This window comes from Chaetodon auriga, chromosome 2 (assembly GCF_051107435.1).
Source record: "Chaetodon auriga isolate fChaAug3 chromosome 2, fChaAug3.hap1, whole genome shotgun sequence".
NCBI classification, from domain to species: Eukaryota; Metazoa; Chordata; class Actinopteri; order Chaetodontiformes; family Chaetodontidae; genus Chaetodon; species Chaetodon auriga.
The window spans coordinates 6,985,170-7,002,112 of NC_135075.1; the positions used below are offsets into that span (position 1 = coordinate 6,985,170).

Here is a 16,943-nt window from a genome sequence, read left to right on the forward strand (position 1 = left end):
GAGGCAATTCATCAGATTTCACGCACCTCCCTCTGGACACAGAGGGCGTTATACAACTTTTATCATATTTGCACCCCACAAGCTGTAAACAGAACTCCTCCCACCTTCACTTAATATGAATATTCATTTAACCCCGGAAAAATTCGCAATGGATCTTTAAAGTTCTACCTCAAAGACAAAGACCACCATCACAGACAAGTGTGGAGTTTGAAGCCTTTGTTGTGAATGACCTTGGTAGCAGATGTGTCCCCTCCCTCCTCCTTCAGTCAGTCACTTGAAGTCATCTCGCAGCAGCTTGAGCTGTGTCCGCGGACAGTACAGCCGTCCGTGCGTCCGTCCTGCGGAGCTGTGTTGTTGTCAGTGGCCCCTGAGCTGCTGCTGCTGAGCATGTGCTCGGCTGCTCCACAGGACAGAACGGACGCTTTCCATCACCGCGCAGACTGCAGACATGGATCTGTGAGCGCACGGCTCCGATACAAGAGGTAAGCGTACGGTTTGATCAGAAAAGCGTGGGTTTTTTAATCCGTAATGACTTGAATGTGCAGCCTTTTCTCTGATAAAGACATGTTAGTGTAAAATTGCGCAGCTGCTTGGAGAGCACTTGGCTCGCAGGTAGCCTCTCATCCGATCCGGTCCAGTAACTTCAATTGTCCATTAAAAAGACAGTTCTTTCATTTTGATGATGATGATGATGATGATGGGAACGCGACCTTAAACTTGTATTAAAACGCATGTTTCAACTTCGCTCAAATGAACTTTTACGCAGCGTATTTTTAATCCAGTTTTAACATTTCTTGTGGATATTTAACGAAGTCTCTGTAGACTGCAGACACTGTGTTGGTAATGCATGCTATGTCCAACTTTATGCATGTATTTGATACGAGGATGGATGCGGTCCTCTCGTGCAGTGCACAGCGCTGCGCTCTGCGTGCTTTTAGGAAATATCGATTTAGCAGAGGAATCGGGTTTTATTAGAAACAAGGGGCCGCATGTGGGAGTAGGTGCTTGACACAGTTACGGGCTCTGAGGCTGTGTATTTCTCCCACGCTCCGGAGGGAGTCCGCGCTGGAAACATCTCACCATGCACTGTGCATCAAAGTGTGGTTGGCTGTGTGGACGCGGTGCGTTTTCGCGATGTTTTGCGTTTGCGTTTTGTTGCGTGTGCCAACAGCTAAGGGGCCAAACAATCCTGAAAATACCCTTAAATTGCTGCCATAAACCTCTCACTGCCCGTCAGGGTCCAATAGTTGCTGGACTGTGGTTCAGTCTCCCCTTTTGAGGAGGAAATCACCTAAATCCCTTAATCATCAATTCAAGGACAGAAGTAGGAGTATAAGCTAAATTAAGGACTTGTCGTTCAGTTAAACAGCTATTTAGTTGTTTTATGCACATTTTACCTTAATATGAAATATTTTTAGGTATGCACCTTATAGGATTGTGTTCCCTGTCCTCATCCAAAATGTGGTTATTGAGTTTAACCAACCAGTCAATCGACAATCTGCAGAAATTCTGATATTTGAGAAATGGTTTGAAAAATTCTTCAAAGAAATTGTCAAGAAATATCTGGTTCTAGTTTCTCACCTGTAATAATTTACTAGTTTTCCGTGTCTTTTTTTGATTGTGATGTGATTAACTTTCTTGGTTTTGGATTGTCGGCTGGCAAAAACAAGTGATTTATTGTCGTCACTTTGTATCCTGAAAAATTGTAATAGCTATTTTTCACTATTTTCTCTTATTTCTTAGACCAAATGATAAATCTAGAAAATAGTTTGCAGATAAATCAATAATGAGAGTTATTGTCACAGCTGCATTGTTTGAGTATTAATGCTGGAGTTGTGTTTTGCAAAGGCAGTATCCTGCTGCTCAGCCTTTCACAACTGCACTCTGCCCTCGCAGACTTGGCTAAGTCAGATTTTTCCTCTCGCACAGTCCAACAATCCACATGCTGTTCTGTGCAGTTTCTCTTGCAGCTGTTCATCACAAGCATGGCAAAACAACTAAAAAGAGAGATGCACTGAGGGACAAATAAAGACTGTAAAAGTGAAACTAAATGCAGTAAGACGCAGCAGGCGAGATGAGGAGTAACGGAGAAGGGAGGGGTTGGTTGCGAGAGTAGAGTGTGGAGGTGGAGGAAAGCAAAGAGAAAAAGGGAGAAGTCTTGATGAAAGCGTTCGGGTCTGAGCTGTGTCTCTGCTGCGCCGTGCCCGTGTTCTGCTGTGGACGCCTTTGATTGTGAACATGAAGGAGGAAAACCAAATGCTGCTGGACTGATGAAGACAGGAAGTGTGTTTGTGTGTGTCAATACATCATCATCATCCCCTCTCTGTCTTACTGCCGCCAGCTCACACACAAATGGATAAATTGTCTTCTAATTGCCCCCTTCTGCAGTCAAGTAACTTCATCATTTTTCACCAAGTGGCTTTCTGTTGAGCATCTGTTATCTGTCAGCAACACACACCTTTTCTCTTCTCTCTGTTTCTTCTTTTCTCCCCCATTTCTTTTCTCTACTTCTTCCCAAGCTTAGTTTTCCAATGGCTTGCTATTTCAGGTCCATATTTCTGCTCAGCAATAAATAATTCAGCTAACAGGACAACACAAAGGCCCTCATCCTCTCTGAAACCTGAATTTGCTCATCTACTGTTTGGAGAGTCTGTTTGAAAAAATGGATTTGTTTCCCAAAACCAAGTGTATTCTGGTCAGCGACTGAAAAGGCAATATGTGCTCTCACTGTGTGTGCAAGTTATCTCTCAGATTTGTCCTGGGCCATCATTTCAAGATATACATATATTAAAGATGAGTCTCCAGAAGAGTTTGGCTTGATTTTACTCTCCCTCATGACTTCCCTTGAAGCACTCTCTGTATTTCTCCATATTTCATGCCGTCCTGCTCACTCTTTCCAGCTGCCCCTCAACTCCATTATGAAATGAGTCAAAATATTTATGACTTGGACAGAAATAATAATTGGATTTCAAAATGGAAAGTATGGATGCAGCTTTAACAACAGCCACTATTAAGGGCTGTAAAAACCCAGGACAGAGGGTCAATAAACCAATCAGATAGAAGCAGACCCCTGACCCTGCTCGTGCCCTCACTGTGTTAACACAACGGTGAGGACTGAGACAGTGTGTGGACACGGTGTGTGTCTGTGTAGATCACGTGACATACAGTATTGTACGTGTTGTATGTCTAGAACTAAGCAACTTAAGTCAAGCAGAAATGTCCATAATATGTATAAAATGGACAAATTGGCATTATAGAACCATTTATTTACAAATATAATGTACATGACACTTAACATGATGATACTGAGCTTGAAAATGGTAAACTTAGTAGTTGTCTTCACATTTGAAGGTAAGAGTCATGCCCCAAAGAGTTGGCGTGTTGAAGGCCGACAACCAGCTGGAAGTCAGTCAGTCGGGAATTCTGTATTCAATTTGTATTTGTTTTTCATTTCATGTGCCGGCAGAGAAAATAATCCTTAACATGTACATCGGATGAGACTTTCATCCTCTCTGTATTCATCTGCAGCTACAAGACCACTTAGACTCAGCAGGTGTCCAGTTGTACAACTCTGTGTGTGTGTGTGTGTGTGTGTGTGTGTGTGTAGTAATATAGATGTGTGTGTCTTGTTCTACCAGGCTCACTGTGCTGGGGATGAGCATTGGCCCGCAAGGATTTTATTACGACATGACATTTTGTCTCCATCGTGGCGTAGTGACCAAAGAGAGCGCTCAAACCACAGCTTGATGTCTCAATAGGCAGTCTTTTTACACTCGTGTGCACGCACACATGCTGATGGGTGTTTATTGTATAGAAGGCGTATACGTGGTCATGGTTGACTCCAGCCTCTCTTGACTTGTTGTTACTCACCCCCTCACGCTGCACACTCCCAATCCTGAATGCTGCTGTTTCTTTCTTGTGCGCTGCCTGGTCGTGTTCTAGAAGAATCAATACACAAACTTTCTGCTGACACTTTCATGACAAGTGATTGAAGCTGCCTTTTTGGCACAAAAGAGGGAACGATCAGACTCCAGGAGGCCAGACGCTGAAGGAAGGTGTTTTTAAAAACTCTCCTATTGTAGGGATCCCAAAAATCACCTGGAAGTGTCTCTAATGGAATTGCAGTCATATTCAATATATATTAGAATAAATTCTGATCATTCAATGCCCTCCCTGATCATCTGATCTTCTTCCTGTCCTGCCACCACGGTGACGTCTGCCTGTCAGCTGCAGTACCTGACAGAATCTTTATACTTCATCCCCACAGCTTCCTTCGGTTGAGTTGACGGTCTGATTAGATTTTCAGGCACCTTGATGCATAACTTTGCATCTTAATAAAGAAAAACTGATTTACTTCACACTGCTATAACCCTGCGCTGCTTTTAAGGTTCGGAGCTCAGGTCAACACCCATGTGCTATATGAAGAGAAATATGTGGATATGCTTCCTGATAAGACTTACTGACTGTGGTTTAATGCTACAGCAATAATGGAAGTTATAGTGACATCCTGAGCTCCTGATATGTGGAGATAAAAATAGTGGAAAATTCAAATAAAAGTGGATTTTGAAAGCAAAATAATCTCAAGCTGATTTAACTGTGGGAAATGATGATTACTTGCCTTGCTGGCATTGTGGCTCCAGGGATGTGGATTGGTCCACCACTGTGGTCCAGATCAACAACTAGTGGATGGACTGACATTAAATTTGGTGCAGGTATTCTTGCCCCCCTCAGAGTGAATTGTACGAACTTTGAAAGTCACCTGTCGTTTCATCTATTGCCATCATCAGCTCATATTTGTAATTTGTCCAATATTTTGGTTTACATGCAAAACTGATGACATAACCATCAGCCTTGGCTCTACTTTAGTGCTCATAAGCAAATGTTGGCATGCTGACATGCTAAACTAAGATGCTGAACACAGTAAACATTAAAGCACTTAAAGCATTGCTGTGCCTCAGTACAGTCTCAGTCCATAATTTATCCCACTGAATAGGTTTGAAAAAGTGATCACATGGTGTGATCTTTTCATAGTCTGGCTGATAAAAATTAAATTTCCTACAGTATTCTCTTTAAAATCCTACATTAAAATATGTTCCCCATTACTGTCTGTGTTCTTTTATTCTGCACTCCTGTCTTCTCACCATGTGTCATTTTGACAACCTGTTACATCACCTTGTCTCTCAGGAATAGTGAGATTATCTTCAGTGCTGTTCATCTTTTTAATCTTTGTGCTGCTGCTTCTGGGAAATGCTGATGTGACTATAGCTGTTCAATTATACATGCTATACAGTCTCTTGTCACATATTTTCTGGCTTCCCACACCGGAGGGGAAAAGGTTGTGGAGCTTCACTTAGATGATCTGTGTGAGTGGAAAGTGGTAGCTCTGGATGTGGTGTAGCAGTTTGTGAATTAATCCCCCTGCTGGGGCTTTGATGCACTATTAAAGTGAAAAATCATCCATTATATTATCAGAATAGTCTCTGGTGTTTAGAAGTTGTTTTGTGATGAAGCGTTGTAATAAATTTTTTATTGCACTTTCCCTCAACCTGCATTGATTTCTTATGTTCCTCAGAATCATTTTCTACAACCCTCAGAGACCAGGCCTAAATTGTTGCATTCAAGTCTGTCTGTTTAGGTGGAGAAGTCAATCGCGTTGAGCAAAATTTGAAATTGTCGTTCCACCTTAAAAAGGATTTCTCCACTTGTGCTTATTGAACACTGATGTAAAATGATAGACACAGAAACTACTTCTTGCTTTTTAAGTCTGTAGCAAAAGCCAAATATTTAGCTTCGGACTCGCTAAAAGGTTTTAGCTTTCAGCCTGATGATCCTGAAGAGCGTTGGCATCCATAAACAGGTGGTATAAGAAATAACCTGTTAACATTGGAACTCTTTACATATAAATAGAGCTGAAATGAGATGATGATCAAACAAAACACAGAGGCCCTGAATCAAAAACAGAGGATCAGGATTAGGATCCAGATATGATGTCAAATGCCGAGCTGAATCTAATGAATGTTTAAATATTGCATATGGTTATGTGCACATTTTTGCATTTCACACTGACCAAGAATAAAGTTTTTACCAAACAGCAAAATGCATTTGTAAGTGAAAGGTAGGTCTACAACGCATAACTTTTCACAAACAGAGTGACTCAGGGTGCATTGTGGACAAACAGATCCTGGTTAAAGTAATAGTTCCACATTTTGGGAAATACAGTGTGCTTATTTGCTTTCTTGCCCAGACTTAGATGAGCGGATTGACAGGTCTAACACTCTCATGTCTCTATGGTAAATATGAAGCTGGAGCCAGCAGCCTGTTAGCTTAGCTTAGCATAAATGATCCAGCCTGGTTTTGTTCACAGCTACCGAAATCCACCTACCTGTAAAGCTCACTAATTACCACATCATGTCATGTTTGTATAACACCTACAAAAGCCTGAGTGCCAGGCTAGCTGTTCCACCCTGTCTCCAGTCTTTATGCAAAGCTAAGCTACCAGGCTGCTGGCTCCAGCTTCATGTTTACTCCATATGAGAGTGGTGTCCATCCTCTCATCTAACTCTTGTAAATAAAGCAGTAAAGTGTGTTCCCAACCTGTCAAACTGTTTATCTAACCTCAGCCTCTGAAAGGAGCTCTGAGTGAAGGATTCAAAGTAGAAAATCTGATCCCAGTGTCAACATGTTCAGAAAACTCACAAAAGGTTGGTTCTCGACATCAGCATCTGATATTCAGTTTTGGATGAAAATGTGTTATTGCTCCCACATTTGACCTCATTATGTTGTCAGAGGGCAACGGGAGAAGGTGCTGCTGAGATAGTGTTACCTCTGATTCAGTGCATCGCCTTGATGAGACATTTTCTGACCCTCAGTACGTCGGGGTCTAAGTGAGATTATTCTAGCCTTCTGCAAAGCTAGAAGACGGTCACACACACACACACATACACACAGAGTCACCTGGAGTACTCCCTGGTGAGCATCTTCCGCTCGCAGGCAACCTAATTAGGAAGCAATCTTAAGAAATGCACCTGACTTCACACTGGCCTGCCTCTGACTCACAGCTAGTTATGAGGAGTGATGCTGCTGCTTTCTGACAAGGTTTTACCTGGAGTCAGAAATGAGTAGTGCCTTCCAAAGTCTAACCTGATCCTGCCCTGAAGTCACATTCATTCAGGTTTATTCAAAGAGGAAGAGCGTTCTTAATAACCAGCTGGTGGATAAAGAACAGTGTGACGCGGAGCAGGGTCAGTCGTCAGGCGCTTTGGGTCACAGCAGGGTCGTATTGATTGATTTTTCACTCTTCTGCTTCACATGCTGCGTCATTTTGAAGAGAGATGTAACAGTGGTTCGTGCAGAAAACCAACGTAACTGAATTGTTTCAAGTTGAAATCTTACCCCTACAAAAAAAGTACCATATTAAAAAAATCACACAAAGACCATAACTCCCTCCTCCACACAGCCAACGCATTAATAGTATATCTGTATATAACAGGAAAAACCTGAGTATCATACAGAGCTCTGTTCTCCCTCAGCTGCCCTGCTATTCTGCAGCCAGACTGCTTCTCCGCTGCGATTTATGATTGCCAGTATCTGTCCACCTCCTAAGCATCTCACCTGTGCAGTCATCATGCAGCTTTTCATTCAGACAATCATGAGTCGAGTCTTTTGGGACTGAAGCGGTCTGTTGGGGACTGCTGGAAACCAGGAAACCAGCCACTGTTAGGGGAAGAAAAAAAAAACAACAACAGCAAAAAAAAAAAACTGCTACCACCTCTGCTCCCTGGGGCATCTTGTTTACCAGTGCTGCAGGCTCGGCCTTCTTTTCAGCTTCCTGCCCTCACATTTTCTGTAATCTGTCTCAGCTCTTCAGCAGGTGTTTCAAATGTCCTACTTCCGGGTGATGCATGCCCCTTTTTAAACAGAATCCACTAGGCTACTTCTCTTCATTTCCACCTCCCTCCCCCTTGCCCCCTTATCTTCACTCTCTCCCACTCTCCCAATTCCAGCCCCTGGTGCCATTCAGACAGTCTGCTCACGATCGGACCAGCTGGAAATCTCCAACATGGGTCTAGCAAAGTGGCTGCAGGGCTGCGCTCATGCACACCATCAATTCTTCACTGACTGCTTTTCTGGCTCTGCTTTTTTTTTTTTTTTTTTTCCACTTTGCTTTCCCTTGTGTCTCCTTACAGTCCCATGAGATATCTCTTACAGTTTTAAACAAAATCATAAATCTGCATCTGCCAACTGCTTCCTCACTAACTTGCAGTGCTGTAAAAAACTTGCCTCTTGTTTCCATAAAGCCTGTAATTTGCGCACTGGAAATAGTTTTAAGAGGAGTGCTGTTGATCTTAAGGGACTTCCATTTCCTCCCTCATCCCATTGTTTACACTGCACACGGAGAGCATAAAACATTAAAGTGAACAGACAAGCAGACATTGTAGTATGGATTATTCAAGGCAATATTCAATGTATAAGTAACAGGAGGTTTTATCATCACACCTTCCTGCTGACATTTTGACTTACAGTGCAGCAGTATGTTGTTGTTTTTCCAATCCCCGTATCTTTCTCCGTGAGAATGTGACACATTTCAAGCTCTCTGTTTTGTAGTTGCGAGATGTTTTAACTCTACTACTCTGCCGTCTCGCTGTCACCAAAGAGCCGGGCGACGCGCGCTTCAATACTACGGCACCTGTGTCCTCATTAATCTAGACCCTTGTAGTGTGGTTGCCGTGGCAACAGAAACAGGGAGAAAATGAGTCCATCACTCAACTGGATGTCTTGCTGCCGGAGTGGCGTTGTGCAGAGGTTGAGAGTTGAGATTTGATTTGTTGTGTTGTTTGTTTCCTGCGCTTCTGACCCGTAGAGTCAAACGGCTCATCAGACGTTTTAAAACACGATGCTGGCGCCGAGATGCTCACCTCCTGATGAATTTGGGGGAAAGGAAGCTGTAATTTTAATCATTCAATTGATTTCCCGCAGGTGCAATCAGTAGCCACCTTCTAATCAATGACGAGCGTCTGTGTAATACACACTGCCTTTAATCTTGTGCTTGTCAATACAACGGTGCGATGCGGTCTGCATACTAGCACCCACATGCTGTGTCTAACAGTAGTCTGACTGACTGTTCAGATCCAGATATCGAAGTGTAGTCAGTACTTGTGAATTGGATAGAGAGTGTTTTTTGTCTTCCACATAATTTATAATGTTATTGAAGAAAGAGTTATGGCCCCACCACAAATTCAAGACAACACACTGGATCATCGTCATCATCATCATCGTCCTTTGTAAGTGTGTCTTTTACAGCAAAGATTAACACTGGACAAAAACTACATGGAAGTTAACATTTTCTGAGGTCTGTTCTAAACAGTAGACGCAGCCACAGAGCATGTTCTTCAAGAATTGACGTGAATGAATCTGCAGTTTCTATTAAAAAAATCAATTAAAAATTTTTAAAAAATGCTTTAACAAGATACAGACGATCAATTCTGTCTCAATTTGCTCTCAATTGGCATCATCATGCATCAATTGTAAATCTGAACAAGAGCATACGTGCCCAGCAATTATTTTACTGTGTCAAATGTGCTTCAGTGAATCTTAAATTAATTGCTTTGTTAGGTTTAACTGGAGTTAAAATTGGCAGGTTGCTCTATCTGTTTTTAATTATTTATTTTAATTGGTGGCACGGTGGCACAGTGGCAACACTGTCGCCTCACAGCAAGAAGGTCCCGGGTTCGAATCTCGCTGCGGGCACTGGGTGTGTCCTCCACCATGCTTCGGTGCCTGCTGCTCGAGGAGGGCCTTTCTGTGTGGAGTTTGCATGTTCTCCCCGTGTTCACCTGGGGTATCCTCCGTAAAAATATACCCCCACTAAAAACATGCAAGAAGATCACCACCTGACCAATGGTGACGAAGAAGATGGGTCCCCGGGCGCCGGTCTGGCTGCCCACCGCTCCTGGTCTGCCGCGGAGGAAGGACGACCAGGATGGGTGAAAAGCGGAGGATAAATTTCACCTCGTGTGCAGTGTCTGCATGTACGTGTGTGACAAATAAAGGGGAATGTCTCCCCCTGATTCTTCTTCTTCTTCTAATTAAAGGAATCTCTCCGAAATGATTCATTTTTACCTTTGGTTCTTCTGCTGCTGTTCTGTGAAGTCCGTCCACAGTACTTTATAGTGAAATAACTCATCAGATGTGAAATGAATTAACTTAAGCAGTCATCGGTTTAGCTGTAACCTTCCAGCCATTAATGCATATACTTCTTTGGCAGCAGAGGTATTTTAAATAAATCATGCATTCTGCTACAGCCGACAGAGCAGACATCATAACCAACTTTGTGTAAGTTGCTGAATGTGCTGTTTTTACTGGTCCAATGAGAGGCCAGTTGATTGCCTGCGGGTTTGATTACTTAGCTTCATTCAATTTGGCCATTCCCCTGAGCTCCAGTACACATAAGTGATCATGGCCTATTGTGGCAGTCTGCGGGTCTGACAGCTTGTGTGCAGGTCTCAGGCTGTGACTGAGCCAAAATTGTAATGAGAGATACTGAACGGAGACAGATTGAAGCCTGGACTGATGCATAATGCAGCACCTGTTCAATCCGCACATGGCAAGGTTGATAAATGCATATTTCTAAAGAAAGATTGAATATGATCATTGTGTTTTGACTTCTCTATCCAAAGTTATGTTGAGATGTCTGACATGCCATGAGAGAAAAAATGTGTTTTGATTCTCTCCTACACACTTCATTTCTCATCTGTCTGGATTGTGTTCCTGTCTCCCCAGTGCTGTCACCAAGCTGTTATTCATCCCTGCGTCATGGAGGCTCAGCCTGGTGCATCATGGGAGCTCATCAACAGTGTGACAGATACAATATATGAGGGCTGAGGGGTCACCATGGAGACTGACAGCTACACCTCAGGTCCAGCCACCACTGACTGGGCTGGGACGGTGGCAGGCCTGGAGGGAATGGGAGTCCTTCAGGGGCAGGGAGGAGGGGGCTCGTCCAGCAGCCCCATGTCCTGGTACATGCCGTACTCGCTGGGCTTCCAGGTGTCGCTCACCGCCTTCCTCATGTTGGAGCTGGTGCTGGGTTTCAGCAGCAACCTGACGGTGCTGGTGCTTTACTGCTCTCAATCCAATTTAGTGGACTCTGTGAGCAATATGGTGACTGTCAATCTGCATGTGCTGGATGTGGTGGTGTGTGTGCTGTGTCTGCCCCTCACTCTGGTGGTCGTGCTGCTGCCTCCAGGACCAAACCTGGCCCTGCTCTGTTGCTTCCACGAAGCCTGTGTCACCTTTGCCAGCATAGCCACAGCAATCAACATCCTGGTTATCAGCTTGGACCGCTACGACATCTCGGTTCGGCCGGCCAACAGGCTGCTGACGACACGCAGAGCATCGCTGCTTCTGGCTGCTGTTTGGGTCACCTCAGTGGCTGTGTTTTTTATCCCATTCTTGGAGGTGGAGTGGTCCAGTGGAGAAGGAGCAGAGGAGAGAGGGCAGATGACATCCTTGTCGTTGTCCTCACATGGCATCAGTGCCACAGTGGTGCCAGCATGGCGTAACCGGACACTGCTGTGTGTTGGTGGGCAGGGCTACCACACAGGCCTGGGTATGTATTACCATCTTATCCTGCAGGTACCCATCTTCTTCACCACCGTGGCGGTCATGCTGTTTACCTACTCCAGAATACTGAGAGCTTTAAACATCCGCATTGGCTCCCACATGAAGAAGGGCCAGCGGTTCAGGGGCCCCTCATGCAGGGCAGGCCACAAGAAACAAAAAAAAAAGAAGACGGGGGTCAGAATGAATGAAGGTAAGGAGGTGGGGGGCGAGCAGTGCACCACAGATGGAACCAAACAGCTCAGCCACCCTCCCCTCATCCCTTCCCCATCCCCAACCCCGACAGCTACCTCCCCCCCTGCCATGTCCTCCTCCGCCCAGCTCGTCACCTCTGACGCAGGCGCCGCGACCCACATGCCTGCTACCATGGGCGTCCAGGCCTCCGTGTCGGCCATCATTGCCCTGAGGCGGGCAGTGCGGCGGCACAGGGATCGACGAGAACGACAGAGGAGGGTGTTCAGGATGTCCCTCATCATTATCACCACCTTCCTGGGCTGTTGGGCTCCCCTCTCTGTGACCAACGTGTTAATCCTGGGCGTGGGCCCCAGCGACGCCCTGGTCAGCCTACGCCTCTGGTTCTTAGCCCTGGCCTACGGCACCACCGTCTCCCACCCTCTGCTCTATGCCTTCACCCGACAGAAGCTGCGGCGTGCCCTCCGTGCCAAGGTTAAGAAGAGGGTGGTGTCCCTGCTCCAGGTAGACCCTTCACCAGGGGGCACCGTCATACACAACTCCTGGGTGGAGAACAGGAAAACCAGCCGGCAGGTGCGGCTGGAAGCAAGCGAAGGCACTGACCGCTGCCTGGCAGAGGTCCTGTGAGACTTACACACAGGGGCCGCCTTGTATAATTAAAATCTGGAATACAGTCACAGGTGTGTTCCATTATGAAACTCACTGGTGCGTGAAGCCAGTGTAAGAAATGTGAACAACACATTTCCACCTCTGGGAGATGTTTTAATGTAACCACTAGCAGCAAGCCCATGCTAAACACAGCTAACATTCACCTCAGGCAGCGGTGGGAGCAGGATGCCAACGTCACTGTGGTACACACAGCCTCTGCAGCGGAAGGAAATTATACAACAACAAACACAACTGTATATAATTTGCACTGTCAAATAGTGAAGTCTGTTTACATGTGGAGTTGTTTGATAGAGTGTGCTCATAGTGGTGCTTACCTAACTGCTCCAAAGGAACGTGTTTAGCCCACTCAAATGCTCCAAGGCAGCTTTAAGAAACGGTGATACACTTCAAACAGATAAATTCAAAAAACTCCTTGAATGTAGGCTATTTAATATTGTCTCTGCCTTAATTCTGCTCTGAACGGTTGATGTCTATTCTACACTAAAAGGGAACAAAACAAACAAAAACAATTTCCTCCGGGGATCAATAAAGTATAGCTGATTCTGATTCTGATTCTGATTCTGAATATATTGGATATTTACAAGCAAGACACAGTGAACACAACATGGAAAAATAAGGATGAGATGTAAATGTGTCAGCGTTCAGGAGGGTATGTCCACAGAGAGAAGGTGAGGAACAAGTCAGGGGACAATTAAAGGCTAGTGTGAAATATTAAATGCAGTTTTGCTTTAGCTTAAGTAGTTATTAAACAGTCAATGTTACAGTATTTATGTAAAGTCTTGCAGAGCTCCTTCATATCAGTTCAACTCTTTTGCTCAGCAATTTGTATAAAATGATGTAATGTCTTATTGATGTTTTGTATACACTGCTGGGAGAAGATGAGCACTTTTAAAGCGGTAGTTTGACATTTTGGAAAAAAGGCTCATTTGCTTTCTTGCAGGAAATTAGATGAAAAGATTGATGCTACTCTCATGTCATGTAAATATGGTTAGCTTGACTTAGCAGACTGGAAACAGAAGAAAACAGGTAGCTTGGCCCTGTCCAAAAAAACCCAAGCCCCCTGCTTTTTCACATTGGTTTTTGTAATTAAACGTGATATTACATGTTTCCCTTAAAAAGAGCCAGGCTACCTCTTTCCCCCTATTTCAGCTCTTTATGCTGCAATAAGCAGTGGTGCCATTTATCCTACAGACACGAGAGCACCAACACACACTTCTCATTTAACTCTCAGCAAGGCAGCAAGAAAAATGTCCAACTAGTCCTTTGAATAGTAAAAATGAAATCTCTTTTATGATTTATTGAATGTCGACAGAATTATGGGTAAAGTCAGCTGACTATGCTGAAGTAGCTCTTAGGGATGATGTACATTGTAAAATGGACATGTGACGGAGACAATAACAGGAAAACCTTTAAATATAATGCAGTGTGGTACATCAGCAAAAAGTACAATTGTGAAACCAAACGCTGAGTTCAATCAACACCTCTGTGGCACACTCTCAGTAAACAAGTATTCATGGCAGGTCTGTTGTTTTGGATTGCATTATATTTCAGGTGTCCCTGTGGTTCAGGTTAGGGTCTTGGCAAGCCAAAGGTGTGCAGCTCTCTTTTGAAACAACATTCCTGTGTAAATACTGACCAGATTTAGATGTGTTCCATGTGAAATCTACAGTACAAGTCACTTGGTCTGTCTGTGATTATTGACTGACTTTTAGAGGAGCCTTGAAGTTGCAGCTGGCTCGTCTCTGTGTCAGCACCCAGACATCTGGTCCCGTGGGTCAGCTCCACCAGCAAAGACAGCAGAGTGACTGTCACTACAGACGAGCACTGACAAGCACATTGGTGAGATTATTAACAGCACCAGTGACTGCTGTTGACTTTGTTCTACCGGCTTGTGCGTTCACTGCTCTGATGCTGTACTCTCACTGGGACTCATTTTGGAGGCCATGTGATTTCTCACAAGATATATATATATATATACACACACACACACACACACACACACACACACACACACACACATACATATATGCTATCTTTATAGGTTTTCTTCATGGTGTTGTTTTTATGTGAATGTATCACCATGCAATGTTGAATTAAATCAATAAATAGTAAACACCATGGTCTGGATTTGCTGCCTTTGCCCATGGCTCGATGAATTCATGGAAACTGACTGCTTTGATTCTGTTGAGTGCCGAAGAGGTACTGAAAAATACAAAGTATGCAATACAAAAAATATTTCTGAGCAAAATGCCTGGGGCCTGGGGTTTCTGGGCTTTATCTGGCTGAAAGGCCTAGCCTTGAGTGTAGCTGTATAACTGCATCTTTCCTCGTGAAGAATTTCATTTATGAGGATCCTGCTGTGAGAGGAACAGCATGAGGACAATGCACAGCACTGTCCATATAGCTCACATGATAATTCTCTCTATTCCTGAGTAGCCATTTAGTGACACCCTGGTGAGCTAAAGAACACCAAGTCCTCCTGGACATAATCACACTGTTTTAATAGCCTTCATGAATTTGTGCTCAGCATTTATTGTGATTCTTCCTCGTGGTCTGTGTTGAACAGAGACTTCATTTTGCACATGATAAGCTGCTTGTGCACTTATAAGAATGAGAAAGCAGCCAATAATATAAAATGAGTAGGTGGTGCATGTTTGTGTGTGTACATTTTTGCATTGTCTTCTCGCTGTTGGCATGGTAAAATCAAACTTGCTGATGAGAAACCATCCTTTTACTATTTCTGTGGTTGCATCCATGTCCAGCATGGTGCCCTCAGTAGGCACGAGGCGGTGCTCAGTGAGTACCTTCAGTACCTCACAGGGTTTATATCATGCTGCTCCTTGTGAGCTATACTGTGCGCACTAGTTGAAAAGCTGCCAGCGTACCGTCAACTTTGCGTGGGCTTTGTGTTGCGTGGGAGGGAGGCTCTACAGACCTCTGCAGTATGGGAAAAAGAAGGTCATCTATGTGGGATGACGCCTGCAGGACTAAGTGATTCTGCATCGCTTCAGCCTAGCGAAAACAATCACACCATTGGTAATTGTCATGAGTTGTGCATCTTTAACTGCGTGCACCGTCTCACACAAGTTCGTGAAAATAAGTAGCCATTTGGATTAACAGAAACATCTATTATAGTGATATAGAGCTCACGCAGGGCCTCTGCCGTTATTACCGGATATTGCAGCTGGCGCGAGTACAAGCCGAAATAGCTCAGTTGGGAGAGCGTTAGACTGAAGATCTAAAGGTCCCTGGTTCGATCCCGGGTTTCGGCAGAGTGTGGTTGCACTTTTGATGAAAATTATTTACATTTTCACGTTTTCAAGTGGTCAGCACATCAATGTATTTTGGCACACAATGTGATTTATATGAAAACATTCCTGAGCACAGACTGACGTTAACATTCGGTGAAATTAATAGAAAGAGAAGAGGGTATTAAGCTGTAAGGACACATGTGCACAGTCAGTCTTGCTGAGAAAACTGTGGAACCGGCATCCTGTCACAAGCATTACAAGATAAGCACAAGATGAGTTCATGTGAACTATTTGCTGAAAGACACTGGTTTTACAGGAGTTTAAAGAACTGATGCACTCAGCAAAAATACATTAAGACTGAAGCTCACCCAAGCAGTCATAACTCCAAACTCAGTGATTTGCAGCTGCTGGTAAAAAAAAATCCCTTGATGTCCAAAACTGGAAGCAAGTTGAATAGAAAACACCTCCAGATCCATGGCTCTGCTGCGAAGTAACCTCAAATCTGGACAGATCTTACTAACAATTTCCGTTAAAACAAAAACCTTTTTAGTTGTAATTTACATTTTCACAATTTAATAAAAATGCCTTGGATAAACAACTTCAAATAAACTCCTCTTTGTGTTGTCTCTGTCAATCTGTGAGGAACAAATCCTGTGTTTGCATTCTTTACATGGCTTACTTGTGTACGATTTTTAAACTGCAAAGAATTTTAATGGTGAATCATACAAGTGGAGCAGTGTGCTTTAGAAGCTTTACAACATGACGATACATAAGTTGATGGGGCACTGATCAGACCCTGCTGCTGATCTGAACCCTCAACACTCACGGCCCGTAATACTTCATATCCTACACAAAGACGACCTCTGGTGGACAGAACGAGACACGGCACAGACACCCAGGTCGTCAGTAGCCGAAATAGCTCAGTTGGGAGAGCGTTAGACTGAAGATCTAAAGGTCCCTGGTTCGATCCCGGGTTTCGGCAGGTGTGTGCGCCTCTTTTGGGAGCTGTGGCCGATGAAGTAGCTGTTAGGTCTGTAAAACAGACGCAGTGATGGTGAGAAACACATCCCCTGCAAGCTTTCTGAGGTGAATGAGAAACTTAATTGTTCAATAATCAGAGGAAAGCAGAAGAACTCAAGACGTGCAGCATGTCTACTCCATTAAGGCCGTGATCTGTGTTGTGTTTTACACTATAGTGAAAGTAAACTATTG

At 44.0% G+C, this 16,943-nt stretch overlaps 1 protein-coding gene and 2 non-coding genes across 3 annotated transcripts; all 3 read left to right on the forward strand.

Annotated features, from left to right (window-relative positions):
* Nucleotides 1–86: 86 nt before the first annotated feature.
* Nucleotides 87–14,598, forward strand: LOC143329026 (G-protein coupled receptor 22-like). The gene is made up of 2 exons (XM_076744654.1): nucleotides 87–482; nucleotides 10,780–14,598. Exon 2 carries the CDS (start codon nucleotides 10,891–10,893, stop codon nucleotides 12,436–12,438), a length of 1,548 nt encoding a protein of 515 aa, XP_076600769.1. The 5' UTR covers nucleotides 87–482; nucleotides 10,780–10,890; the 3' UTR covers nucleotides 12,439–14,598.
* A 1,081-nt stretch (nucleotides 14,599–15,679) lies between these two features.
* Nucleotides 15,680–15,752, forward strand: trnaf-gaa (transfer RNA phenylalanine (anticodon GAA)). The gene has a single exon. It is a non-coding gene; the product is annotated as a tRNA-Phe (tRNA).
* Nucleotides 15,753–16,640: 888 nt separating this feature from the next.
* trnaf-gaa (transfer RNA phenylalanine (anticodon GAA)) lies at nucleotides 16,641–16,713 on the forward strand. The gene has a single exon. It is a non-coding gene; the product is annotated as a tRNA-Phe (tRNA).
* Nucleotides 16,714–16,943: the final 230 nt, after the last annotated feature.